This window comes from Xiphophorus maculatus, chromosome 8 (genome assembly GCF_002775205.1).
Source record: "Xiphophorus maculatus strain JP 163 A chromosome 8, X_maculatus-5.0-male, whole genome shotgun sequence".
In the NCBI taxonomy this organism is placed as follows: domain Eukaryota; kingdom Metazoa; phylum Chordata; class Actinopteri; order Cyprinodontiformes; family Poeciliidae; genus Xiphophorus; species Xiphophorus maculatus.
Window position 1 is genome coordinate 16,283,225 of NC_036450.1, and position 27,691 is coordinate 16,310,915.

General features: G+C 34.9%; 1 protein-coding gene across 1 annotated transcript in view; it reads right to left on the minus strand.

The window, feature by feature from the left end:
- Positions 1 to 27,691, minus strand: part of brinp1 (BMP/retinoic acid inducible neural specific 1) — a 119,942-nt gene that overhangs the window by 26,481 nt on the left and 65,770 nt on the right. Inside the window, exons 4-5 of the mRNA XM_005810052.2 lie at positions 16,334 to 16,503; positions 3,720 to 3,825 (exon numbers count right to left, since the gene is read on the minus strand). Coding sequence (XP_005810109.1) covers positions 3,720 to 3,825; positions 16,334 to 16,503 — 276 coding nt within the window. The remainder of the gene's footprint in view (positions 1 to 3,719; positions 3,826 to 16,333; positions 16,504 to 27,691) is intronic.

Sequence of the window (27,691 nt, forward strand, 5' to 3'; positions counted from 1 at the left end):
TGGGGTGGGACAAACTTGAACATTTCGTTCTGCAGTGCAAAACCGCTTTTTAAAATTACAATAACTATCATAAATCCACACAAATCTGTTAAAGAATGAATGTGGCTAGATGAGCGTATAAAGGTCAGAGAACAAGGTAGCAATTTTACAGCTTGATTGTATCTTTTCAGAAATTTAAAAAGGTAACATGTTTCAAGTAGATTAGTTAAAATATATATTTTATTGGAATAAAAAGTAGCTGAAGACTGCTGTCTGAATTTTAAATTTGTCCCACATCATTTGGGTATGATCAATTCTATACATAAGCCATGAGTGGCCCTAAATACTAGTTAAATAATTTTTTTGTATAATCAGAAAATATGTAAATCCTCAAAGGTGCAGACAGAGTCTCTATAGAAATTAAAAGGCAGGTATTTAATATTGAAATAGAAGTATTAGAAGCTGTTAGTTTTAAGAGTTCATGTTCATGCATGACCGATTTGATTTAATATGCCAAACCACAAGTTGAAACAAATGTATGTATTTGGTAGGTCACAAATAAATTTTCACTATATGAAGTGAACTATTTTTATAATAAGTGCAAATATTAATAATAAATATCATAAAATAGAACATCAGAATTTTGGTCCTATAAATTCAGGTATATTCATTGAATGCTTCTTAATCTTTCTCCATGTTTTCGTCTTCTTATCATTACTGTTTTTTTTACTACTACTACTACTACATATTTGCCAAATGTGTCATATTTACCAAATATGACACATTTAGTCATCCATATAAAAACACAATTTCACATTAGAAACTGCTGCTGGTGATCTGTGATCATCCACACTGGCCAGATGTGACTCCTCCCTGCAGTTTAAATGCCAAAAGTTAGCATTTTAGCTAATTGTCTGGTAAAAGGTCAATAGGCATTTGTAAATGAGACACATGGCGGGTGTTCATTAGAAGTGCTGAGAGCTGCTAGAGCTTATTAGAGTAGCACAGGGTCCAGCCATTTCGGTCTCTCTCAAGGGAAAGTCTATAAAGTCCATTTATGCTCTGTAGTCAAAGAGGACAATGCTGTCAAAGCTGTTATTTCTTGGCATTGGTTATAAAGACCAGTCAGGGGCCACAATAAACCTGTTAGTGTTTTTGTATGAATGAAATGTAGTCAAGAAGGGAGCACTGTGAAGTCCAGAGGTAGTTCCAAATTTTTAAGTATTATCTTATTTGCAAATTTTTTTAAAGTTTACTTTGTTCTGTGCAAAACATTCAAACACCAGCCTGTCAGTGTAGCTCTTAAATGGAACAATTGATTTTTTTTATCTTGAGCCAATTTCTTCTCAGCTATTCATCAGTTTAAGTGGAGGCAGTGAAAATAGTCTCTGTAATTGTAACATCGGACCCAATGTTTTCAAGAATGCTTTGTGCGATATAAAAGAAGGCACTTGTTTGGTCTACTGAATAAATGTTGTATTGATTCAGGTGATAGGAGAAGCTAAAGTGACCTATTATCTTAGTTGTTTTTAAAATATAGCTCAACAAAAGAACACACATCCTGACATTCACTTAAAAATCTAAAAGTGCAAAACAAATACTCTAGATGTTTAAAAATATTTGTGAACTAGCAAAGCTATTATTTCTTCCTGAAACAATCCATCTAAAACATTTTGCTTACATTAAATCCTAACTCTCTTTTTATTTGTAGAGAACATGCACATGTTATCTCATTAGTTATCCTGGTGAATTGTAGAGCTTTTGATAGAAATGTCAAAATTCATTATATTTATCACCACAAAGAGTGTTCATGTCTGACACAGTTGAGGTCACTTTTTTTCCACAATCTAGTTTTGAATTCATGATGTTACATAAAGGGGCAAACTAGAATTAGAAATGGAAATAAAATTTTATTACAATATTGTGTGGTATTTGTTGTAATATTGATAAAACAGTAACAAATATCTAAACATTTATCAGTCTTTGATTATTTGTAGTGCTGTGATTGTATGTCACTGAATGTAGCTTAAGACCATCAGACAAAAATATTGCTCCTAAAAACAAAATGTATACATAATCAAAAAAGCCTGTCTTAGTATACCAGTTACATTGGAAACTGCAACTGTGCTTCTAAGCTGCTCCAATTAATTCACTTTATTCATGTATTTAATTATAGAACCAATAGTGGAAAAAACAACTAAAAGTAACAATTCCAGCCACAACAATAACCAGTGCTAAATGTATAGCTTCAAATCATAACGTAGACATAGCAGTTTAATCAGAGGATATGCCTCACAAAGAGATAAAATGAAGACCAGCACTTATATCTACCTTAATGCCAAAGTGAGAACTGTACGGTGATTTTAATGACTAGAAGTAATTAGAAATCTATTTGGCAGCAAAAACCTTAAAAGCTCTTCAGTGTTTATATACCTCTTCATCGGTGGTGTGAAGTGTATTACTTTGAAGAGCACTATTATCGTTCAGCAAGTTACACCATCAGCTGTGTTTGTAATTAATGACAGGAATAATTGCTCTTAAAAACGCATTTTAAGGAAATCTCTTATCGTTCATCCTTGCACCTCGGTAACAAGCAGATTTTGGCTCAAGTAGAAAATCCTTAGCTGGAAACCAACTCATAAAGCTTTTCCTTTCTGTTACGGGTATTATCACAGAGTAAAAAAAAAAGCTTTCCTTACTCTGTCATCTGTCAGCTGGGTGCCAAAAATTCTTCAACGTATAATGCTAATAGATTTGACGCTGGACAATAAAGCTTTTTCTCTTTTTTTTCAATTTTTATGAAAAAAAAAAACTAAAAAAAAAATTGAGTGCTTAGAATAAGAGGCACTCAAGGACCTAAAAGTGCTTTTTGACAAACCGCATTGGAGTAAAACTAGGAGGCGTGTGGATTAAAGAGAAGTCTCTGTGATTCTAGAACTGGTGTTAATATGTATGTAAACTTAACTACACAAATAGATCAATCATTGCTGTTAAAATCTGTCATTCCTTTCCCTCTAAGTGCCTGTCACTGCATGTGATTGTTTTTCTTGTGATTTCTGTTCTGATTGTGTCAGTGTTAAAAGGGACAGTGTGACGTAAAAATCAGCTTTTTGAACTTTACATCATCATCATCACTTGATTATTCTAAAATATGGCACTATGCAAAATTACATTATACTGCCCCTTTAAAATTTTTTGAGAAGAACATACTAATGAGTAAAAGTCGCTGCTTAAATTTTGCTACAGTCGGTGAGCCGAATGCGATTTTTTTACTTTCCAACGTAGACCATCTTTGACAGTGACTTACATAATATGCTCATTGGATAAACTCCTACAAATCAGAATGTGGTTCGGAATTAATAGGACAGGCAATGTTTTACACTGATTGCATACACCACACCTATATATGGAATTTCAGTTCTGAAACGAACAAACTGTTTGGTACTTGGGCCTGTCTTTGATCAGCGCTTTAAGGAAGACTTAGGAACACAATCACATTAGAACACGAACAGACATCTATAACCAGAAAATTGTACTGCAATCCCCCAGAGGGGATTCGGGAGCAAATCTATTCCAAACCCAGTGCCAATTAAAAAGTGCATTGGCATTCAATTCTTCAACAACCACAAACCATTTTCATACGTCATGTGTAACCATAGATCTCCTTTAATTTTAACAGGCTCCTGCCCTCTTATGTCCAACATCCTTGGAAAGCATGGGGATGTATTTGATTTGTTTACCTTGCAGATGAAGCTTGCTCTCAGGGCTCTGCAGGAGGATCGAGCTAACTGAGTCCAAATTGTCATAGCTGCTGCATCCCAGCGGCCCTGTCCGTGTCTCTGTCACCTGCAAGAGAATTAGGAGTTTAATGAAAGCCACATTACAAGGAAATGTAGGTGTAAGTGTCTGCCTATATATTACACCCAATGAGTAGAAACGCTTTCATCTTCAGCAGACATGCTGTCATCAGGTTATGTAGCATTTTTCTCACTTCCCTCTATGTTGCAGCAATGTATTTCAAGTCAAAAAAAGAAACGATCACAAGACTACCCAGCCATTAACAATGTCAGCTTTTTATTACTGCCGTCAGCGAATAACATAACAGTTATTAGATGCTTTTTTCTTTTAGAGAGCCTTTCATACATGCTAATTACACTACATTCATACAAGTAAATTTGTACCCCATGGCCTGCACACAAAAGAGCTTTGATTGTGCAGTTTTACCATATAGTTTAAAGCTTCTACAACCAAAGGGATTTTTTAAACCACTCTTAATGCCTTCACCTACTCATTTCTAAAAAGAAGTCTCAATTGCGAATTTAAGTAACAGCTGATTTACACATAACATTCTTAATTCAGATGGCACAAATCTGATATTGGTCGCTGTGGCCAGAAACGCAAAAAAAAAACAGGGCAGGATAACAACCAATAAAACTACAAAAAACTGCCAATATGTAGCATTAGTGATTTGTGCATGAATGGTATCCATTTTTTAGACTGACAAAATTCTGAAAATTAATTAAAAAAAAATAAATACTTGAGAAAATAGACAGGGAGAGATAACAGTAGACCCAGAAAAATAAATGTATTACTGACACAAATTCTGAATCAGAATAATATCTTTGTGTTGTAATAAGAATCATATTTTGTAAAAAATTAAGGTCACTTTTCAAAGAAAGTAAAAACAATAACAAACATCAAGAAACATCATATGTATCAGAAATTAATTTTGGGAAAGTCAGTCCCTTGTGATGCACAAAATCCTGCATTAAGGTGATTAAACTCGATACATCACAAGCCAAGCTCCCATTTTCCTTTATAAGGGTATGAAAATATGTGACGAAACATATCTTATGTGCTACTCATAGATAAGCAGCACAAAACTGCACTGCCCTAGACATGAACTCATACAGTCAGACTGAAGTAGAAACGTGACTGATGTTTGATCTGTTATTGAATGTAATGCTTGTGTTATAGCACAATAATATAGTAAATTATTGTAATTTTTTTTTCAATTATGACAGTGCTTTATTATGTTTGCCTTTACATAAAACACTAGAATAACTAGTATAACGGTTAATAATAACTTGCCAATACTTTTAGAAACGTCAGAAATATACAGCTATTTATTATTTAAAAGTGTTGATGGCTGAGTTGCAGTCATTTGGGGATTCCTTTATTTTTTATAACATCCATCAAAATAGACCAGAAAAACCAACTTTATCTTCACCATCATCACAACATTTGACCTCAGTAACTTTAGTAAGCAGCTCTACACTCTGTGTGTGTGTGAGAGAGGGAAAAGCAAGAGACAGGGAGGGAGGGAGAAGAGAGGGAGAGAAAAGAAAAAAGTAAGAGAGAGTGAGAGAGAGAAGCTGAAGTGGGATGCCATTTTTTCTGCCTTTATTGCTGATACTGTACCAGATGGTGGGCTGACAAGCAAGAAATTAGACAGATGTATATCTTACCCTTGGCATCAGGCGATCAGGAGGAGGGATTGATGAGGAGGTGTGGATACAGTTGACAGACAGGGCTAAAACTCGCTCGGAGTAATATATAATTATAGTATTCAATCCATTTGGACTTGAATAAATCCTTCACCATTTTTTTTCTTATCTTTTTCCACATGAAACAGCAGAAATAAAGAAACTCAACATTTCACTCGATCATTTGTGATTTACAAAGAATAACTAAATGCAGGGTAAAGGATACACCACTAAACTTGGACTGGTAAGGATAGCTGCATTATTGCAATATAATATTTACTGTCATGCTGGATAAAAAAATAAAAGCTGAATCTTTAATGAAAACCGATAGCATGTGGCTAAAATATTCTTAAAACAAATAAGTGTTGTCTGGTGCAAATGAAATATAGATAAGATGAAGAATGACATCAAAGTCTGACTGTTTCTTACAGAAGCTTTTGGTTTGATTATTTGCAAAGAATATTGCTGCAATGTTCTGCTTCCTGATCTTCTCTGCTATAGTTACTCTAAAATTATATTGTCTGAACACTTATAGAGACCAGCAAAAGGATTCACATCACTGCAACTCCAAAGTCTCTGCACTGGCTCTGTCTTTGTTTTGGAAATGATTTTCAGATTCCTTCAAATCTGACTTAATTTAGTTGTCTCATTTTTTTAAAATTCCACTTCTAAGTTTGACTTTAAGTAGTACTTGAATTCCTGAAACGTTGGGCATTATCTAAAGTTGAATGAAAGGAAGAACAAAATATTTTCAAATCACAAGAGCAATTTTTTTTCATAACAAATCCTAGAAAATATAACTAATGTTTGAACTGTGAAACTTTACAATTTTATTAATGAAACTATCATTTCAGATTTGATGTTTCTTTTAAGTCTCATAATAGTTGGAACAGAGGCAACAAATGGCTGGAAAAGTATAAAAGGATTTATATGTGAGAACAAATAAACTAGTTAAGTTAACTCATATCAGGTATGCAGGAGAGTGGAATAACTAGCTAATGCATTTTATTATTAGTTACATACAGTCCTACACTACAGAGTGAAGTTCACTCAGTGAACAGCATCTACAGAGAAATTTCTTTGAGAATTTTCATTTTAAATTAAGCACAGACAAAGCCATCTTTACGGATTAAAGACTAGTGGTTGTAATCTGAATGACCGTAGGAGAACAGTGTGTGGCACTTGTCTTTTCCTTCCCTAGCACACGCTGTGCAGTGCATCAGATTATGAAAATGGAGTTAAACGCAATAAAAATAAAAGGAGCAATCAAAGGATTGAAGTGGGCCGAGTGGGACTTAAAGGATTTGGATTATTGAGCAGAACACAACAGTGGAATCCCACCAGGCTGGGAATGTATCACAGCACACAGTCAAAAATCACAGTTCTGGAACGTTCCCTTTAATTGTCATCTGCCATCAGGACTACCATCTAACTGGGTAAATAAGAGATAATGCACATGAGATCTAAAGTTTTCTTCAATATATTCAACTGTCTTTTTCCCAAAAGCCCACAATGTTAGAAAACTTTCTTCATTTATGTAAACTTTTCAGTCATAGAACAAAAAAAAAATTCAAATAAACCCTCTGGGCACTTAGTGTCTATATTTGAATGGGAAAGAGAAAATAGATTACTTTGCTTACATCTATGACTATGTATCCCATATGGGCCATTGTTTCTGGTGCACTAGTTAATCAATTTGACCTCTAGCCCAATTACCAGTTGCATCCCTACATCTCACAATGCATAAATTCTAAACATCAGAAAGTTACAGCAAAAATGAACATATTATACTTTAGGAGAAATTAGCCTGATTGACCAAATCTGTTTATCCATATAAGAAGTAACGAATAGCACATGATTTCTACATTACATCTTCTGCTACATTTCACAAAAACATGCTAAGAGACATAGCCTCTATTAAAAGTTCAATTACAACTCTCTTTAGGATTTAAATGTTGAGATGTAAACTCAGAAGGTGAAATGTGAATGCAATGGCCGCCTAATGAGGCATGAACACAGAGCAGAATAAATGATTTGATGTAGTGCGGCATAGATATAAAATTACATTGTTCTAACACGGTAAGGAAACAAGCATAGACCTTTGCTATATATATATTTGAGTGTAGGTGTGCAGTTTACGTACGTGCACCCTACACACGAACATATAGGAGTGAGAGAAAGAATTTTTCTAACTTATTTTATTGGACATTACCCTTACCCTTGGTTGAATATGTACTGAATGTTCAGTGTGCAAAGACAAACAAACCAAACTAATTACAGCAGCATGCAAAAAAACTCATTATTTTTGCAAGTACCCATGTGCTTGTCATGGAAGTGGTATCTTCTTACTTGTGTTTTTAAAAATATCCTTCACAAGATGTGTTCTCTGAAACCAAGCCTCACATGACGCTTTGTGTCTAAGTTGTAATTATACTTGAAAGACCCATAAGGATAAAAAACAAACTGATTTGTTATTGTACAATAACAAAGAGAAGGAATGAAGGCAATGAGATAGATGAGAGGGACTGGGACGAATACCATGAGGTTCAACTGTCTCCATTACACATCTCCTCTGCTGTGCCTCTCCTAATCTGCCCGTCACCTGCCATTTTCTTAATGACTTGCTATTTATGGCAACATAGAAAATGAAAAGGCTTGCTCTTCAGTAGTTCTCCTATCCTGGTCGTGGAAAACCTCTGAGGACATTTTTTCTCTTCAATAATTCAGAAATAGTGCATTTGGCGCCGGTGTTCCTGCCAGTCTCACAAGGAGGTGGCGCTGTAGGGACGTAGAGGTAATGAGGATAAATTTTATGTAAATCAGATTTTTTACAAAGTTAATTGTTACAAAAAAAATGTCTAATTACAACTGTGGTACATTCAAGTTTTAAAGCTAAAGCAGCACTGCACATTAAATATATTTAGATTTTCTTAGTACATAAAATTACAAATAAAATGCTTCAAACTTTGTAACTGTTTTTTTTTTTTTAGAAATCTGGGTCATACTGCATACATGTTACATATTTAACCTTGCATGAGATTCACTAGACTGGAGCATGAAATAAGAGATAAGATCATTGGCTGTGGTTGGCACACCACTACCATCCACAGCACTGCAGCATCATCAGGAAGTATGCATATTGATTGCTAGTGTAAATCTGCCCAGTGTGACTGTATGAATAGGTGACCTTGTGGTGGTTGCAGCAAGCATATCCTCCACTCATGGGGAAAGCACACTTATTTACTATCACACATCATGCATGAATGGAAACAACCATACACAGTCAGCCGCACACTCACATACATGCTGACATGGTCATGAAAGCAAGCAGGCTCCCGTGGACAAACAGCCCAGTTAATTCCTCATCATACTTTTTCCGGCATCATCATACATTCCTGCAGAAAAACACTCAGTCGTAAAATTGACATTTTCTTTCCATTACAACACTTCATTGAGTATCTTATTTCATTCCTAAATGACCCGACCCGCTGGAGTCCTAGCTTGAAGCATTCAAGTTCAGCCGCACAGAGACAACAACCATATGTCATTTATTTCTATCAGCAAGGGATGGTATTGTTCACAGCAGGAGAAGCTGCATCTTTCTACATACAATAAAAATGTGCCAAAATTAACAGAAAAATGTGTTTGGACTTTTCTTTAATAAGAGTTGAAATACAATATTTAAAGCAGTATATTGTATATCAATATGACCATTGTGTCAAAGGAGTTCTGTGATTTATTTATTTTTCTGTTTAGTGAAAGAGACTTTCACCAAACAGTGAAAGTCTCTTTCTCACCCCACATGTATCCTGTCCTTTCTCTTTACACAGTAACCCCAGGCCAGTTTGAAAGCTGCTTGTTTGTCTGAGTATATGCAAGTTTGTGTGCATTAAAAAAAACAGAACAGAGAAGGACGCAATCAAAGTGAAAAATATTATTTGTTTCCTTTCATAGTAATATAATTATTATATAATGTGAGTAGTCTGTAGGAAACATTTTAAGTCTGAAATACTTGATTCATTAAGGTTGCTAATGTGCACAGAGTCAGTCATCAAGTCAGTCCATTTATAGGAGGACAGCAGGATGTTATAGGGAGGACAGAATTTTTAGATAGCAGTCCACTTCTGCTGAAATCACATCTCAAACTTAGCACTCTGGACATTACTGGTCATTATATAATTTCATTCAATAATAAAATAAGTACTCCTTAGTCATCAATTTTTATATAAGAACTTGAAAATGTTATATAACGAGTTTTCATCATTTTAATTGCTGCAGCTTGCACGGTATGCTAAACCTGTTGGATACCAACAGCAAACAGATAACTGTTTGCATATCTTTTTGATAAAAAATATAGTGCTTGTAAATGAGGACAATTATTATGAGAGTCGGCACAGTTGCCTGATGTCATCAAAGACTGATTGTTGCATACCCCGCTGTCTGTCCTGATGTTCACATAGTTGTCTACTGCCTCATTAGTAGTCAAATAAAGACACAATTAGTCATCTAAACCTGGCAGTCATTTTATTTTACAATACATTATTCAGATTTTGCTATGTAGGAATTATATTTGAATCATGCAATTCAACATTAGCATTTTGACTCATCTTTAACCTTTATTTTGTTTGGGATTGAAACTTGGTGACTTCACTTGTACATTAAACAAAATTTTGACTGACCTCGTAATATACAACCGTCATCTAAATATGCACATTTTTGTATTCAAATAGTTTTTTATTACTATGAGGTAATATTTCAATTTTAAGGGTTGTGTTCTTAGTTGTAAGTCGAACATCATCAAACTTTACAAAAATAAAGGCTTGAAAACATTGGCTCGAATGAAATCCATGTAATGTATTTAATGTTTTTCACTTAGTAAAATGTAAATATAAATTCATTTTACAATAATATTCAAATTTATTGAAGACAATGGCAATCCATGTATAAATTTTAATAGAATATACAACAAAATAACCACTTCAAAAGGGACAGTGCTGATTTTTTGGACATTTTTTAAATAAGACTCTGCCCATTTTTGAAAATAACATGCTGAAATCACTTTGGAGTTGCTTTGATTTTTACACTTCTTATGTAGCAACTGTACTGTTGAAATTGTTCTGTAAATATGTGTAGCCCCAGATATTTTTGTCCAAACAAGCGTACGTTTTTATGGTTGATTATGATTACACTAATCAGCTCTAAATTATTACAATAAGAAAATATTTGACAAATCTTGCACACCATCGTACAGGAGTGGAGTAGAAACGGGTGGGCCCTGTCATATTGCATGACAAGGTAAGCATTATAGTCAACAAGTAGGCTTTCTTTCCATCATTATTTAGTTCTACCATCTGTCACTCAACATTTCATTTGCAGTGTATACTTCAGAAACTTGGCTATCCAAAGTTGACCACAAAAGTTTTTATATTAAGCTGGCTTATTTTTATTCTTCAGATCAACCGCTAATACTTAAAACCAATAAAAGACATACAAACTTGTACTGATGAATTGACTGGTTAAACCAGTATCATCATACATTATATTATATTATATTATATTATATTATATTATATTTTCTATTGTATTATGTTACACAGCTAAAAGCAGGTCTTTAGTCAGACCAGTTTAGCAGAAAGACCTAATTGTTTTGACCCCACTTGTTTGGTTACTAGGCTACCACATGTTGCTACAAACAACCCCAACATATTGTCCAGTATTAACTGTGCTCATAAGGTTACCCATGCATTATAGTGAACAAAAATGCCCACAAAACAGCACAGGCTGCCTTTTGAACTGTTAGCTAATAACAAGCCAGATGGTCCTTCTCCCATGTTAATTTGACATAATTGCTGGTATCTAAACTGGCCTCGGGTCTAAAATTAATATTCATTGTAGATGTATTTTATAAAAGAAAGCCAATATATTTCAGTACAAGTTGCCAGCATGAACAATAGTGAATACTATTATAGAATTTAGTTAGAATTGTAGTTTTTATCATTTAAATCTTAAAACACATCTAAACTAGTGGTAGATCTGCCTTCAACTAACTTATTTGCAGACAGAAAATGTCTGAAACATTTTTATTGACCAATAGGTTTTCTTTATTTATTTTTCCTTTTCGACTGATTGGACGTTTGCACTCCAAAGCAGGTTTCACCGACATACCAAATCAATAGTGAAGGAGAAAAGGCCCTGTTCTCTGTGTTTATAGATCTGTGCTTTCTGATGGACTCTGCCTCCTCTGTACATTCTGATCATCGTCTGTCTGTTGCCAACGTGACTGGTGGGATGGTGTTGCCTTTGTTACAGTTCACATATACTATTCATTATTCAAGTATTTGTGTTCCACATTCCAGATGTATTTAAGCATAATGATACTGCATTCAAAAAGACCATTTAATTTCACTGTATAGATTATTGCAAAAAGAACTGAAAAGGAATAAAATAATGGTTGGCAGATACTATTGTTATTACAGTACAACACAAATATTACCTCTATTGCAAGTCTGAACCAGAGTCGTCTTGGAGTTTACATGATGTTTCTACAGTCACGTCTGCACACAGTCATGGACTTTTGCTACTTCTTTTGTTTGCTAGTGCACATTTTTCTGACATTCATAAAAAACCTTAGATGAGCATCGTTTTCAAAAAACAAACAAACAAAAAAAATAAATAAAAAAGCTCATGTAGTTCTCTAAGTCAGAAGGTAGATGTTCTCTCTGGGGAAGACCACCCCAGGTCTTCTGGGGTGCATCTGGAACAGAGTGTGACAAATGCCCTACTTTTTTCAACAAGCACACAACTTATGTGATGAGATTATGGTAGTTCATTCTCTTGATGGCAGTATTAGGATTAGGATACTAGATCCTGAGTGGCAAATCCTTGTCGCAGAACCAGTCACCTATCCTTAAGGTGAAACCCATAAACACCTGTTTTCTTGTCATCAAATAATTTGAAAGTCTGTCTATGCTGGTCTCAAATCAGTGTACCAATAATGTCTAAATCAAGCTGGCAGGAATTGAAGCAATTGATTAATTCCCCCCATGGTGATGGAACTTCAAGATAAAGTCCCTTCTTTTACTGCTCAAGCTGCAATAAAAAGGATTTCACTATGCAATTAAAACAAACAATCTACGAGCTCTACAACAAAAACTACAGTGGCCTAACCAGACCATTTCAATGTAGAGATTGCTTTGTGTTGAGCTCTCAGTAAAATATACAGTAGCTTATAGTTTTCAAATAGAGACCATTCTGCAGTGGGATCTTATTGGAATAAGACTGACAACTCTGTAGAAGCACACACACCTCCAAATTGTAAATAAGATGGTTGACTATAGGATTTGTTTTTCAGTATAGATATGATCTAGATGTAAAACTGTATTAATTGGCAGGGAAGGCTGGTGTGAAGAACTGCAGTGTCAAAATTGGTTTCACACTGGATATAGGTTTTCTTGATGTGCCATATCTCAAACATGTTTGAATACTCATGGAGGTCCTGGAGACCCATGTTTGAAAGATACCCATCTTAAAGTAAAACCAATATTCTTCAACATTTTTACATGAACAGAAATGTTCCGTTATGTGTTTGAAGAAAAACACCTTTTAAATCCTCTGAAGGCTAAATATTTCCATGATAAGAACATAGAAAGTTTATCTCGTATAACATTTACTAACTTCCCCCTTCACTTCTCACTGATGCATTTTAAGGTCTATTCTGAGTGCAGGCAAGGCCCCATTTCTTCACATATGCTATAGCTCCATCAGTTTTGATGAACAGGCACAGAGTCCACTCTGCTTTGCAGTGACATGTGCGTCAGTGCGTGTGCCGCATCGAGGCTCTGTCTTCCCAACACCACTTGCCTTGCTTTCCCTAGAAACTGACTCAGCAGCAGTCGCTGTCAGGTCTGCTTAATTTTGTCATGCTTGACTTCCTGCTACCTGAAGTCTCATCTGCCAAAGCCCCTTAATCCACTTGTCACTCAAAACAACAAAAAGCTGGAAAGGTGCTCCCTAAATGAAGACAGGGTTGTTAAGCTTTGGTGGGGTGAGCATTGCGTGTACTTGCAATTGTTTTGCAGGTGTGCAAGCACAGATATGCGACAACGTCGATGAGTTTTTTTTTTTTTTTTTACTTTTATTTGATTAAGTTGAGACCCACATTTTTATAGAAAAGGTTTTACTATGTCCCCTACAGAGTTTTGTTGTGATCTTGAAAAACAGAAGCATTGAATTTATGTTAAAATTTTGGTTATAATTCAAATTTTTGCACAAAATATAATTTATTGATGCAACTTTGTAAAGTCCACTATAAAGTGTTTTCAATGATTATATGTAGTATAATAAGGCAAACAGGCGTAATCCTTGGCATGTTTCAAATTTCTGTTAGTTCAGTTAGAAATTTTATCAATATTGAGATTACGTTTTCCTCTCATAAATTAATTTAATGTAATTTTCAAATACTAACAATTGACAAACATATGTTGTCAATCTGTAATTAATCAATTATATGTTGGTTGGGTTGCTTGTCCTGGAATGGGACATCACAAATATGCTCCAACTCTGATGCATTGTGGGAAAAATATATTAGTGTGTCTTTCAAAAGTGTCTGTCATACTGCCCCATTTTCACGGATGGAGAAAAAAAAATTCCACAGGTTGGGCGTTTTTGTAAATACATGCAAAACTAAACAACTACGATCAGCAAAGCTTGAAATTAACAGCAGCCAGCTTTTTCTAGAGTAGGTGTCATTTAACTTTGGGCAGATGACACAATTCTACCTGCAGCTGTGTTGGCTGAGGCTGCTTTACTCTCCATACACACCTTCAGTAGTATTTTGGCTTTGCTTGATATCATCTTTTCCGTGTTGTCTCTCCTTCTTAGAAAGAAAATAAATAATTATGATTATCTTCACTCTTATTCTCAACACAGTTTTTATGTCAAATTCTAAATGTGTTATTATGTTTAGCTCTCAAGATTTTATCCAGAAGCATGTTTTTTGTTGTTGTTCTTTTCTAGTATTAGAACAATTTAAATCAGAACATTACTGCTAGGTGGGTAAAGGGTAGAAAATAGGAAGATATATTTTCAGGTGTTAGATAACAAATGTAAATTGACCAGGCATGACATTATGACCAGTACAGTGAAAGTATGTCTTTATTAAAGCATCTATTTGTAGTATATGTATATAGGGCTACATGTGAAGACCGTATCCTGATACTGGCTAAGTATAAAGATCTGAACGGGTTTGACAAGCTATGATGACTCAAAAACTGGGTCAGACCAACTCCACAACTCAGGTCTTGAAGCATGGTCACAATAGCCATCTTTTAATACATAATATTATGTATTTCTAATATAAAAAAGGCATATACAGTATATATATACACACACACACACATACACCGCTACTTGTTATGCCTCATACTGTACATGCTAGTTATGTATGAGGCTGCATAGATACAGACAAGTCATAGTCATAATATTATGCCTTATTGTCATCATTGCTATTATGCAGACTTGCTAATCAAGTTAACTGCCAAATATGAGAAGTAGTTATATACTCTCATGTTCACTTTAATGTTGTTCATGTATTTATTAATTATTTTTGTTTAAATGCATGTGTTTGTTTTAGCAATCTAATAGATTCAATGTCAAGGAAACATGGATCATAATAAGGTCACAGAAGACAAGGAATGTTATGACATTGCCATAACATCCCTAAATATTATACAAGAATATTAATATTAAAAGAAAGACATTAATTTATACTTGCAGTAGACCTTAAAAATGTAAGCTTGTCATTTTAATCTACAACTCTTAAAAAGTACGGTACATAAAAGGTGCTTAAGTGTAGAATTATTTTTTTATACTATTTAACACCATCCTTCTTTGTGCAAATCAAGAATGACCAATTGGCTTAATTACTGAAACATGGTCAGAAAGGAGGGATCTTTCTAAAGGCCATTTGGTTGTGGTTGATAATATTGCTCAATGGTATTAATATTTAATTGCTCTAGTTTCTAGCTCCATTGCCTCAGTGTCTGCAGACAAATCAGTCAGTGAGTGACTTCATTGCTCAAAATGTTTCAAGCAGAAGTCCCACCTAAATACAAAACATGAATATTATAATGATAAAAGTAAATTAACCTGGTATTTAATCTCACCAATTCTGCTTTAGGAAGACAGAAGTACCACTGAATTAAAAATATGTAAACAAATGAAATTCTGAAATATTTAACTCTTTTACCATGGAAATGTTTGACACTTTTTTCAGTTTTTTTTTTTTTTTTTTTTGGAGGGAGTTGAGGGGCCTCAGTTTAATTTATCATGTTCTGACAGCACAAGTAAGGTGTCAATTTGACTAATCTGACATATTTCTATGTCCTTGACCAGCAATCTGTTATAATTACCACTCATCAACTCAACCACAACAAATTATGCAGGTCAAAATAGTAATAGTAATAGTAATGAAATGTCTTACAGCAGGGGCCACTTTAAAAAGGTCGTGGATCAGGTCGTATGAAACTTGCTTTTCAAAATGGCTTTTCCCTAGGTGTCATGAAAAACAAGTTAGGATCATTACATTTTTATATTGTTTTTGCCATTTTTTTTAATTCCTTTTTTGTGCAAATGTGCGTTATTAGGCTAATGAAAAAGCACTATGGCTAGTAAAAGCAAAATTTCCAATCTTGAACAAAAGTACCCTATGTAACTATGTTCTCAACATAATTCATACAAACAAATTATGTTTTTCTGTGAATTCTGTTTTTCAGTCATTGTATCATAATTGTATCATGTTAATGGTGCAGTTATGATGCAATGGTAAAAATATACATTGCATGGTATATTAATGGTAAAAATATACAAACCTTGATGGCATTTGTGGAGATCTGGATCTCATGCAACTTCCTCATTGTACCATCACGGTCAATAAAGTAGGATGATGCCAGCTGATGGAGGGCTTCCACATTCTGCGTAGCATTAACCAGCTTTCTGTCCAGCTTGTTCTTGGCCAGATACATGGTCAGAGCCTCTTCCCCTATAAGTAATAAATATTAATTTGATGAGTTCTATGCAGCTTTGATTTTTGTTAAAAGTTTGCTTATATAGCAAATGCGAAAGGATTGAAAACATTTCAATTTATTAAATGTTACCATGTCTATAACCTGCAAAAAGAGTTCTTAACACAATATATAAGTCTGAAATTAGAGTATCCAGGCAAGCAGTTTATCTTGAGAAATTGGATGTCCCAGTTTTCCAGAAAGTCCCTATATTTGCTGTTCGTCTCCATCTGGCGCATTTTCATATACGTACCTGGATTTACGGCCATTGAAATCGCATTATTTTCAAGAAAAGAAAATTATTCTCACTTTGACACCATGGGGCTTTTCTACTGAATGTAAACCAATATCTTGATTTTTTTTTTCTTCTTCTTCCAACTAGTCATTAAGGCAGTAGACAAAGAGCAAATACACAAACACAATGTAAGAGAAGAGACTATGCGTATTTATTCAAGGCAAAAACAGTTTGAAAATGAGGTAATGTCAGAAAGGGATCTGCAGCATGTGGGATTATAAGCACATGGTTTAGGTTCTGTGACTTGCAGAAAAGACTGCATCACCATCATTATGATATTGCATCATGGGCTGTGCCAATCATTTACTAATGTGCTTGCACCAGTGTGACTAGTATTACGTATTAGCATGGTTAAATCACATTAATGAGCTCGAGTTGATATAATAAAGCTGTGGTGGGAAGTGCAGAAGATCATTTCTCTGTTTTGTTTTTCTCTCATTACTGCAATATATTTTTATTCCAACACATATGCTTCAAATCACAAAAATATCAGTGTAGAAAAAGGCATGAAGTCATAAAAAATACACACTTTGCCACAAAGTACTTTGTTGTTCTCCCACAGTCTAATAAAACCAAATCAAACACCTAGGATAAGGCATCCATAATGAAAGAAAAAAAAAAGTTTTCATTGTTGTAACTGTCTATTGCATGTGTTGCAGATAACGGTCTGTGTTTCTGTTTTTGGTTTGTTCAACAAATGGGTGGTTGCATTTTGGGATCACCTTAGCCTGGTGTTCCCAGTATAAAAGCTTAGAGTGGAAATTTCTGAATCCTAACACACCAACCAACTGCTTTGTTTATTTTTCTCATGCAACACTTTACCCACCAGTGTTTGGCTCATGCCTGTACTTACATGCTACTGATTAACAGACTGGCACACTTCATGACATTATTTAGGTTTATTTAATTAAGTCAAAGTTAACAATCCTGTATCTATGACAACTATAACAATATATATCAAATCATATAAAATGTTTTGTGAGACTCTGCCTTAAATATGAACTTCTATTTTTTATCACAGTGAATGCAGTGAGGTCACACGAACAATGTGAAATAATTAATATATGGCATCACAAAAAATTATCTGTTATTCTATATCCATTTACATGACACAATGGGACAGTGCTCAACACCTCTTTGGTTACTCATATGTTTTACTCTTTGACCTTTAACATGTAAACAACAATTTAAACAAGATCAGACTGCCTTAAAATTACAGCAAGGCAAACCTTATGGCTGGGTCTTGTTCAACATTCTGTCACATAGGTTTTCTAAATAATTATTTAGCCCCAAGAAATGAATTGGAATTGGTCACTTAACTGCCTGTGACCGTGACTAAGGGCAAGTAACAGTCAGGGCAAATGTCTCACGCCTGGTTACAACCACTGAGGATATGAAGGCCAATTCTGATGATGCCATGCTCTCTCTCTCCCTCAGGGGTTTGCAAAGTTACTTACACACAGTTGACTTACACTACATAACAAGAGTAATGCTCCAATATAAAGTCCTTCATCTGCCATTTTGTATCTGTATTGCAACTTAGTGTGGCACTTACCTTATACCATAAAGGTTTTGTAGGTCATGCTGCTGAAACTGCAAGCTTATAACAAATTTAGCTTTAAAAATCATGTGAGTGCATCTTTCTGTAAGTAATACCTTGTTACATTATTACTCCGCACCTCAGAGACACTGTGCCAGAAACAATTAGTGCATGCAGAGCTTGTGTGTTTGTAGCTGAAAGGCATTTAAAGGCAATGCTCTTTCCTTTCCTTTTTTTTTTTTTTTACCTCAAATCAACAAAAGGTTGTATTTGTGTGTGCAGCAGCATTAGCAAAGTATGCATCTTTTTTGTGGATCCACGTTAAGGTCAGTAACTGCCAGAGGAGGAAATGAGATTTTAAGGTAACCTGATGGCAAGGTAGGACTCTATTATCCGTAATTGGCACAAATCCTGTGGGTCATTTTAATGGGCAACATTAAATTATATTGCTTTATAATGTCACATCTAGGAAACAGGCTAATGAAATTACATTTTCTTAAACCACCAACGTGCACAAAGACTATACATACTGAGCACCAAATTGTCATCAAACTGTTATTATCACGGAATACATTATTGCTGGTTTCAATTTATCAAATGAGAACAATTCCTTTTTTTTTCTTTTTTTTTTCAGAAATACAAAAGTAAGGTAAAAACCTCACCACCAAAAATAATTCAGTATTTATTGGCAGTAATAGGATGTAAATAACATGATTTAATGTATAAACTTTACCGTAAACTGCTGAACTCTCGATTAAATACTTAACATACATGTCAGCGCTTATTTGAACTGTACCTGATTTGTTACAGTCTCATATAACACATACTTTAAAAGTCTGGGTGTTATTTGCGTATAAATTATATAATGTTCAGTCCTGGTGTGTCAAAAAACAAACAAAAACACTAAAATACTAACTGTTTTAAGGCATAATAAAATAACACACGATTAAAGCCCTTATTCCATATTTGAACTATAGACTCTGACTTCAGTTGCCAAAATTAATTTTGATTGCAATTCTTTTGGCTTAGTACTGAAAAATGATAACTCTTTCATTAAAAAATTTATGATAATTGGCCCAGCTGCAGGGAGAACATTTACTTCAAAATTTACTAGAGAACAGGGTTCCCACTGGTGCACAGAGTGGGCCGGCACACACAAGTTTTAGATTTGAGCTAATTCTAATTAACACAGCTGTAACATCAGGCAGACTTAAGGCTCCCACATGCTTGTGCATACTGTGCATATTCTGTAAGCCGGGTGGACTCTGCACATCAACAAGAAATGTTAATAAATATTAAAGGCAGCCCAATAGATTTAACTAACTAAAAAGGAGGAATAAATAAGTGCACATTTTCCTTTCAAAATTAACTTAAATGGGTAGCATTATGTATGTATTTCACATGTGCCACACTGGTAGGATTATTCTTAGGAACTGATAGAGTTTGAAGCAAAAATTCCAAATTTTATCAAAATAAATCAAAAGAGTCAACATAAAACAATTTACCATTAAGCCTAGTAATTCCATGCAGCCCAATAAATCATGAATTTAAACTAGTAGCCTGAGAAATAGAAGACATGTAACAGAGCAACAGTGTGAGCCTGATGAACAGACAAACTACCGATGGAATAACAAAAGACAGGGCAATAGACAGAAACACACACAGGGGCTGGCAAGACACACTAAACAATTAAACCCCAACAGGCAGAGACAGGCACAAACCAAAGTTGAACAATGTGTAAAAGCTGAACCCGACCTACTCTCAAAGGAGAAATATTTATAAAAAAAAATAAAAGAGAGAGAGAGAAAGAAACATTTGAATACCACCAAAATCAAGGAGCGTATATGGATTTACCAGAACAAGCAAAACTAAAATTCCCAAGCTACTAACTTTGGCAAAATGAGGCATACAGCATAAGAAATAAACTATCTAAATTAAGTTCTAACTGAGGGGTTTAAAAACTAATTTGCATAGCTCCTAAAAAAGTTAACCCTTAAGCCAACCTCATTTCAATTTATTCCTTAGTTTAATTAGGCAGGGACTAGTATTGGATGTCAACAAATAAACACTTCAAAGTTTGTAGCCATGGCTAGTTTGCAATAGTTGTCCACTGTTATTTGGTGTAGAGTGCTCTGTTGCTTTTCCTTTCCTACCTTTCTTTGACTCTGCATCTCATCTTTAAAGTGGCCAAAATAAATTTGCTCTAAAGACAGAAATAAGTATATTGGCATAAAGGTCAATCTCTTAAAAAATGCCCTTTCTGTTTTCAAAGGACCAAAATCCAACAGAAAATGTAAGAGCATGTTTCTTAACTGCACATGTTAACAAATGAGTTGTGCTATGTAGGAAGAGTTTGTTTAAACAAGATATCAGCCTCAGCATCACTAAATGATCAGCTTAACGCTTTCCAATATACATTTGAAGCTTTGTGTTCTATAAGCAGAATTCATTGACAATCAGTTACCTCTTTTGTGGTGCAATGTCCAAAAGTCATGAATCCACTGAAGCAAAAGAACTTCAGTGGAATTTATGAAACGCTTTAAGCAAAACAACAGATCAAAAACTTCCATATTGAGATTGCCATATTGAAATCCTAGAAAATGGAATAATAAGTACAAGAAAGAACAACACACCAGATGAAGCCATTAATATTAAAGACTCCTTCACCTACAACTTGTCCACTTCTCACAAAAAGTCACAAGAAAATAGCATTTTTTTTTCCATAGTCCTTCACTCCAATAAAGAATGATTGATTTGGTTACATGACAATGCAGCTATCACAAAGGTATATCCAAATAAGATAATATCATAGATAATATTGAGCTAAGCAAGCAAAACATTATTTTTTTAGTGGCAAAGTAAGGGAAAATGATGACAGCTTTCTAGAAATTGGTTCCAGATTAGAGGATCATCAAAACCAAATGTTGCTTCTCCATGTTTAGTTCTGATTCTGGGGATGCAGAGTAGACTAGAACCTGAAGACCTGAGTGGTCTGGAAGGTTGATACAATTGTGACAGGTTTTTTTATATGTTTTGGTGTCATTTCATTTACTGATTTATAAACTAGCAAGAGAATGTCTCGTCTCTGAACCATAGGAAATCAGTGCAGAGAAGAGTAACTGATTTAGCTCTGGATTGTTAGTACCAAATCATATAATGTCAAACAAAATAGACTTCCGATATGAACCACAACAATATGTGTTCTAGAATTCCTTGGCATTAGGAAAATTGTAAAAAGAAGCTGGGGCCCTAAATTGGTAGTTTGTTATCTGCAACAAGTCATGCTTAGAATAGGTTCCGTTTGGACAAGTTGTAAAAACCTAAATAACTGTAGACTGGTTGTAAATGATATCTAAAGAAAAAGTAACAGCAGTGTAAAGCAGTGTTATATAGTAACGAAGTAAAAATACTTCACTACTTTACTTAAGTATATTTTGGAGTACTTCATACTTTCCTCGAGTATGAAAATTTTTGATGACTTTCACTTTTACTTCACTATATTTCCGAACTTAATTGCGTACTTTTACTCCAATACATTTTCAATGTGTGGTTTAGTTACTCGTTACAAAAAAGCGAGAGAGAGAAACGCAAGTGTTTTGACCCCACCTACTGATTAGCAAGTAGCAAGCAGGCTACCGAACAAAGTCGGTAGCCTGCTTGCCTGGGCTTGTTCATCACCACCAATAGGATACACCTGTTTCGCTTCTCCCATTAAACACAAAGCAAGTCTCGCAATCAGCAGCAGCCACATGGAGGAGGAGACGGAGACCACAACGACTGCAACTACGTCGGACACGGCTCCAGGGGAACCACCAGCTGGTGACGAGAGCCCATGGCCTTATTTAAACACAATATACTCTTTCGTGGGTGTTAAAGATTCGTCGTACCGCATGTAGTGTATGTTATTCCTGCCCGAAGATGTGGAAATTCTATCTTACAAAAACTCCCCGTCCAACTTGAAGAAACACATCGAGGTAACGTCTTATGAAATGCTTATAAAATGCTTATAATCCTGTTTCAGTAACTATAGCTTGGTCACTAGGCACTACTGTATTGTGAAACGTTGACCATAAATGAACTTTGTTTGGCATTGTTTCAGTTCCACACGTGGTGTATTTAGCTTAGGCTTAATGTTGACTGTATCAGGCTACCTAGACTCCTCTGTTCAAGGGGGGATAGAAGCCATAGCGATAGCAATTTAGACTAAATTTAACGAATATAGGAAAGGCATGCAAGTTCAAAACCAGGTTTACAGATGCCAATAAGCTGCATTTCCCTCCCAATTCTTTTTTTCTTTTGCATAATGACCAGTTGTGTGCACCACCTACTGACTGTAGCATTGACTGATTCACTGATTTGTGAAGTAGAGTAATCGTAACAGCTCTTTTTCTTCATGTGGGCCGCATTTTCTGTACTATTTATTTTTCTCATTTTCAGCACTGACCTTACTTGAAGGGAAAACTTAAGGCTTACAAAAACTTTGTATTTTCTGTCCTGGAGGGTTTACTAAGAAGCTGGTTCAGTTGTAAAGCAGGTTAAGTTAACCTTGTGCTATAGGTAAAGCACCTAATTTTCTTAACTAAATGATGCCTGCAGGTATATCTATTAGCAGGTTTAATTTTGCCTGCACTTGGTTGTGTACATTATTTTAAATGTATTTGACAAGTTTACCAAAATATAAAAAATGTCATTCAAACTGCATTTGCCTTGTTTTACTTTTTACTTGTACTTTTCATTACATTACTTGAGTACATCCATTTTTACAGTAATTTCCATACTTAAATACAAGAAGTTTCAGATACTTTAAGACTTTAACTCAAATAACATTTCAGTCAGTGACTTGGACTTTTACCAAAGTCATATTTTGGAGAGGTACTTATACTTTTACTTGACTCTGAGATTTCAGTACTTTATACAACACTGGTGTAAAGATCTATATCACAGCTATAGCATCAACTGTCACAAGGTTTTTCATAAAGAAGTTGCTTTAGGACAGGACATTGACCGTCAGAACATTTCTGTCATTCTTCAAATTGAGATTATGCAGAAAGCTTTTTGCTGCAGGTAGGACACTGTTAGGCCATAATTAAACATGCCTATGGCTTATGCCATAGGCATGGCTCAGGCTTTAACAAATTGCTCGTGTTCAAGCTATTTAAACAGAGGCGTGCTTGTAGTGGACTTCATGGAATTCAAAAGTAAAGTAATTCAGAGAGTTTTATTGTTTTTTTTTCTGCTTTGGAAACTGGATATACAATATTAGGTTGAAACATCATCTGACACTGAAGTGCAAATAGGTGTTCAGTGGAGAAATACCAGAGCCATAATGCACCACAGGGCTAAAACTTGAGAATAATTTTTAAAAATACCTAAATTATTATGGTTTTCTTTTCAACCACAGCATCCTTTTTCATCTTCTTGTATTGCATCTTTTATGTGTTTCCTGTCTCTCTTTACATTTAACCTCTGGCTCGTCTCCTCTGCCTCTGGATTTTTGCCATGTTCCCTTTAACCTTGGGGCCTTTTGTTTCAAGTTATGTGTCAGCACACTTTTATCTCAGCCTTTACAGATGCTCAATAAAGGACACCGCTATACAAAACAAAAATGCACATGCAGGATGAGCGATAAAGTTAGAGGAGGCTATTCTCTCTTTAACAACCTGCACTTTGTGGTCTCATGAGTCACATAATTGAAGGGGAAGAAATGAATTGTCCTTCTCCAGGGTAACTTAAAAGTTGATTGGTCAGTTGTCAAGAACCCCATTAGAAGTCCTCCTTCCTTTGAAGTAAATAGAAATGAATGCATCCTTTTTTTTCTTAATTTGCTTTAATGCTTTTTTATTTACATAGGAAATAATAAAGAAAATAATTAATTATGGTGCATAGAGTAGTACATTTATAAATTCAATGGTCACACTACCATCTTAATTCCAGTAGCCCTAAAGAGATAACTAAATTCAAAATCTCATTAAAGCATGTTTTAGAGCTATTCAAATGTGATTTCAGGTCAGTCATTTTTCATCTTTTGGATATTTTGGAAACATATAATGAAAGCAGATGTACCTTGAGGTCATTTAAATAATGCAAGAGAACCATAAAAAACAAATGCTGCATTACCCAGAATGGTAAAAAAAAAAAAAAATGCATGTGAATGAACAGTTGTACCTGTAACTAACTGTTTGGTGCTGCACTTGGTGATTTTGGGGGGTTTTCTTGAGTACTCTGGTTTCCTACCATGTTTCATAGTTATTCTTCAGTATGCCTAACTATGAGTGTATCCTTAAATTGTTGATGAATTGGCAACCCATGTAGGATGTACTCCACACCTTCTCTTGACATCTACTGATGTCCAGCCTTCTTGCAACTCCGAACAGGACTAAGCTGTTATGGAATGAATTGATAACCCTCCTCTGCTTCAGCACCCTGTTAATACCCATGTGCAGTTAGCTGAAAAGATTTAGTTAGATTAGTCTATTATTGACTATTCTACATCCCTCAGTGATTGACACAATTTCTACTGGGCTCCATAGCAGTAGGCTAGGGCCAGATCAAATGTTCCAAACAGAATCAAATATATTTTCCTTCAATCTCCTGTTGCTGCGTCTTATCTTAGAACAACCTGTTCTGTTCACAGTGAATGTTTTGGCAAATGACTGTTTGAACAGTTTTACTGGCAACTGAAGAGCAACACAACAGTTCCAAGAAAAGTAATCATACTTCCACTCCAAAACAGAAAAAGATTACCAAAAATGGCACAACTCAGATATAGAGTGGTAAACAAAACAAAACAAAAAACCTAAATCAGATAACCTGTTGCATCAAATAACCCAGACAGAAAAAGATAAAAACAATACATATGCTTTTTTCAGGATGCAGAAAAAATTGTGTTTCATTTGAACACATTCCACTCTTTCCAAACAATATCAGCTTTTATCTGCACGGTCTTAGTTGAACAGTTTCCCTACTGTTTGTAATTTTCTTTCAATTCAAAATATTTTATTTCTCCCAAAAGGAAATTAAATATTGTCATAACTTATATAATCCAAATATCTTCAAAGAGTCATTGTGGATGGTGATGCTATGGGTAGGCAGGATTACTGGTAACGGACAACCTTGCACCAAATCTAAAGAGGCCGCAGACTGCTATATGACAACAACATGATTGTCATGACATGCTCAATACAGAAGAGAAACACCATTTCACAGTAACACACCCTGGGTGACATCATTAATTGTTACCAAGCACTGCTAATTTACTTCATTTTGCTTTGCCACTCCTCTTTAAATCTCAGTGTAGCAGTATGATTAGAAAGGCAGAGAGATGGTGGAATGGGGGAACATAATCTTTTCCTATTATGACTGTTGAAATACTGTAGTTGGTTTGAACTTCCTGTTCTCTGTTATTTGGTCCTGACCTGCATCCAGGAGAGGCCCATTTTCAACTCCTTTGAGATCATACTTCTGGTATTATTTGAGCATTTGAGATGCTAATCAGCTGCTACCAGTTGTACAAATAATAGCGTATTGCCAGGTTATACATCATAACAACTCGGTGAAAGTAAAAAAAAAAAAATGTATGAGCAAAACTCTTTTCAGCTGCAAAACATCCAAACCCAGAGAGAACAATCTCTTTCTCAGCAAATCACACAAAAATGGGAAGCAAACACAAAATAGTGATGAACCTTGTCAAGAGTGACTGGTGTACCAAAACTATTCTCAAGCCAGTATCAACAACTCATCCAAGAGGAGGTAACAAAGAACCCATAACAACATCTAAAGCACTGCAGACCCCATGTCCTTCAATTAAGAAAAGTGTTTATGATCCAATAAAAAGAAAAAGCAGGCCCAAATGCTATTCATGTGAAAACCATCTGACCTAAAATAATTTAAAAAATGGTCTAAAGCTGCTCTGTTGCTTCATGCTTCATGAACAGGGCTACTTTTCATAACTGATGGGTAAAAGAAATATGTTCGATACTGGAAAATCCTGAAGAAAACATTCACCCATCAGCTTATGATCTTAAGCTTAAATGTATTTAAGTTATTAAAAACATGATTGAGTCAAAGTTTTTTGTCAATTTAGATTTAGATGTGTGGTGAGACCTGAAAAAGACATTCTTGTTTAAAAACGGTTCAGTGTGGCTGAGTTATAACAATAACACAAAGAGGGATGAGTCAAAATTAATTTGAAGTGGGAAAAGGAACTGACTTTGCAAGCGCTTAAGGGCATTTTAGTTTTTAGGATGGTACAATCAATTAGATATAGGGGACAGTTACATTTTCAGATAGAGCTAAGTTAGTTTGGAAAGATTTGTTTTTGTCTGACAATCAAAATTTCATAATGTTTAGAAACGTTTACATATTATTATGAAAAGAAAAAGTGAAGAACTCTGTAAGTAGGCAAAGAGTTTTTACAGCACTATGAGTGTATGTCTTTTAGTCCAACAAGCTGATCATGTGAAAGTTGTATAAGCTTCTGCAGCATTTACGAGCATCTCAGACTGGATTGTTGAGAAATGTGACAGTTTTTTTTAACTAATGACATTACATGTCATAGCATTTTTATCCCGTTTAGATACAAGTAAAACTACAAATATAAGTGTGATATCAAACCGAAGCTCCTAACTATGCAAATATCATAGTGTATTAATGTCAAGTAAGTCCCCATTGAAACGAGTCTTCAAGAGAAAAAGGTTGCTGCTTTTTCTGAGCACTGACAGTATATTTCGAAGACCTTTGGGGGGGTAATTATCATAACTTCCTAAAGCAATTTTACCTTTTGAAACATTTTATCTTCCATATACCATATGTGAGTTCTATTCAAATGAGCCATCAAGAGATGTGTTTTCAAATGCAACATTTTACTGCAGTCTGTGCACAGTGTATGTGGCATACTTTGCATTGTGTAGAGATAATAATATTTAAATTTTACAATAAAATGCACACTGAGCAGGTTAAACTTAGTCCTAAAACTGAGCCTGAAATGCACGTAAACATGTTGACATATAAATGATTAAAACTTCTCTCACAGCAATTGAGGACAAAGATCTGCAGTACATTATGTGCACTTACAGCTGAATCAGAACCGTTCTGTTTTTGTCATTTAAAATAATGGAGTCCTTCAACAGCCAGGCCTCTATATAAATGGTTGAGGTTATAGCTTTTAAAAAAGTGTGAAGGGTACATTTGCATTCATCTTAAGCTGTGAGGAATACATTTTTTCCAAGTCTGCCCCTCATACATTTAAAATAAGTTTTTCACTTCAAGGCATAGAAATGTTGTTTTGCTTTGGATTTATTTTATTTTATTTTTGAGTTTCCTACAGAGACCA